General features: G+C 47.5%; 1 protein-coding gene across 1 annotated transcript; it reads left to right on the top strand.

Annotated features, from left to right (window-relative positions):
• Window positions 1–979: 979 nt before the first annotated feature.
• On the top strand, window positions 980–2,323 carry LOC124673032 (GDSL esterase/lipase At1g20120-like). Its single transcript, XM_047209166.1, has 3 exons — window positions 980–1,241; window positions 1,423–1,553; window positions 1,634–2,323. The coding sequence occupies exons 1-3, from the start codon at window positions 980–982 to the stop codon at window positions 2,321–2,323; spliced, it is 1,083 nt and encodes a 360-aa protein (XP_047065122.1).
• Window positions 2,324–2,539: the final 216 nt, after the last annotated feature.

The raw sequence follows: 2,539 nt of genomic DNA, 5'->3' as shown, positions 1-2,539 counted from the left end.
TGTTGCTAATTGTTGATATTGGTGTACTGAATTCTGATATGTTGATTGTAGATATTGTTGGTACCGAGTTTTGAGTTGTTGAATGGTAGTTTAAATTAAAAGAGTAATGCATGCTACAGTTACATACCAACTTATATGGACAAAGTTCTACAGACTCAGGTGTTAATCAGGAATTGGTGTGGGAGATTTAGGCGTAGCAACCGCTGCATGCAACTTTCAATCACACGAGTCCACCTTCACTCGTAATAAAATTTCTATATAGAACTTGCACTGAAAAACTGAAAAGGCCTGAAAAACTTTACTGTCCATATGGAGGTATCGACCTCCTCATTTTAAATGTTTTCTTGTGAAAATCCACCAACCTATTAATAATCATTAAAAATAGTATAAATAACCTGAAAAGAAATAAACATTACAAATAGGTTCTTCAACTACCTAGTAACAACTACAGACACTAGCATGAGACGAAAGTACACCGCCGTCCTCGCCCCTCCATCATCAAAACCAACAAAACTTATCCTATTAGAGCTTATTTAGTAAACAAACGAAAAACTATCGTGCTAAGTCCCCAAAAAATCAACACACCATAGCATCAATTTTCGGCAATGATGATAACGTTGATGGAGGAGACTATCCCCAAATCAAACTCGATCAGGAGGGAATCTTTTTTTCTAACTGGAGATCGGGAGGGATCCTTAGTCAGAGCCATGCATGGATTTATTTAAGAAAATGAAATGGGACAGGGTCGTGGGAGCGACCACAGCCGATGCACTGCGCCGCGTCAACAAGCTTCTCCATCGTGCACCATGATACTATTCCTTAAAGTAATATATTATCTGATCAGTAAGCATGCATAATGTTTAGTGATATGGCACTGGCAACAACGAGGTTGTCTCCACGAAGCTCCATAAATGGAGTAGCTACGGATGCAAGCCAACCATCCACGGAGTCGACAAAAACACAGACTGTGACAAGGAGAATGGCGACAGCAGGCCAGTGGCAGGTGGCTGCAGCGGCGGCGGTGGTGACCTTGGCCATGGCGGTGACACCGGCTTGGTGCAGAACCTTGGAGAACAAGGTGACAGCGGTCATCGTCTTCGGCGACTCCATCGTGGACCCTGGCAACAACAACTACCTCCTCACAGGGGTCAAGGCGAACCATGCACCCTATGGCAAGGACTTCGCCGGCCACGTGGCCACCGGGCGCTTCTCCGACGGACTCATACCTTCCGACTTGATCGGTACGTGCGTAGATAATATGTATGTGGCAGATGTGTTTTTTCTTTTAGCTGGGACTAGTAAAGGTGTTCATATGTTGCAATGGTCTATAAAAAGTTAACATCTCTACTCCATTCCGTCGTGAAAATATATCTTCAAACAATATATTTTCTTTGAATTGAAATAACGTGGATTTCATTTCAGCCCAGGGCCTTAACGTGAAGCAGCTGGTGCCTCCATACCTCGGTGTGCAGCACACCCCGGAGGACCTCCGCACCGGTGTGAGCTTTGCGTCGGGCGCCTCCGGATTCGATCCTCTCACCCCCGTCATCATGGTAACACATATTTCTAACTACAAGTACAACAATTAAGTTTCTCTTAGATTGTGATCCTGCATATTTGTCTTGGACTCCAGGGAGTGATCTCGATGGAGCAGCAGCTGGTGTACTACGACGAGTACCGGAGCAAGCTGGTGGGCATCGCCGGAGAGGAGGAGACGAAGCGGATAATCGACGGTGCGCTCTTCATTGTATGCTCTGGCACAGACGACATCGCCAACACATACTACACCACCCCACTCCGAAGGGTTCAGTACGACATTCCCTCCTATGTGGACCTCCTCCTTGATGGTGTCGAGTCCTTCCTCCGCAACATGAGCGCGCGAGGCGCCAAGCGGATCGGCTTCGTGGGGCTGCCGCCCATCGGCTGCTTGCCGTCGCAGCAGACCCTCGGTGGCGGTCCTCGCCGAAGCTGCGAGCCGGAGCGCAACGCCGCTGCACAGCTCTATAACACCAAGGTCCAGGAGCTGATCCTTGAGCTGGGTAAGGACATGGTCGGGTTCCCCAACCTCTTCTACATCGACATCTACACCGTGGTCCAAGACCTAGTGGACCACGGGGAGCGGTACGGGTTCAGCGAGATGACGCGCGGGTGCTGTGGCACCGGGATGATTGAAGTGTCAACGGGGTGCGACACGATGCTCAACCCCGTGTGCGACGACGTGTCTAAGCACGTCTTCTTCGACAGCTACCACCCCACAGAGGCGGCATACAAGATTATCATGGACTACATCTTCGACCACTACATACAATACATGCATCTTTGAACATTGAAGCTAGTTTGTGAGCGGGAAACAAGTGTGGCAGCCAAGCCAACATTATTATTCTTGTTAGTTTGATTAATTGAGGTTGATCTATCCGAAAGATTGGGAGAAGTATTCAATGTGAGATGATGGAGTAACTTAAATACACCTTCACCTGTATAACTAACATGTTGAAATATATATGTACTAGAAAAATTACATGTACGTCTGCAGCGGCGT

The sequence above is a fragment of the Lolium rigidum genome, chromosome 7 (genome assembly GCF_022539505.1).
Source record: "Lolium rigidum isolate FL_2022 chromosome 7, APGP_CSIRO_Lrig_0.1, whole genome shotgun sequence".
In the NCBI taxonomy this organism is placed as follows: domain Eukaryota; kingdom Viridiplantae; phylum Streptophyta; class Magnoliopsida; order Poales; family Poaceae; genus Lolium; species Lolium rigidum.
The sequence above is the reverse complement of the archived record's forward strand: the minus strand, read 5'-3'. Positions and strand labels throughout refer to the sequence as shown.

Bases quoted from the DNA above. Each gene is read 5' to 3' on its own strand.
- LOC124673032 (XM_047209166.1), top strand. From the start codon at position 980: ATGGCGACAGCAGGCCAGTGGCAGGTGGCTGCAGCGGCGGCGGTGGTG. The intron at 1,242-1,422 runs GTACGTGCGTAG...ATTTCATTTCAG, and splicing joins CATACCTTCCGACTTGATCG to CCCAGGGCCTTAACGTGAAG. The intron at 1,554-1,633 runs GTAACACATATT...CTTGGACTCCAG, and splicing joins CTCTCACCCCCGTCATCATG to GGAGTGATCTCGATGGAGCA.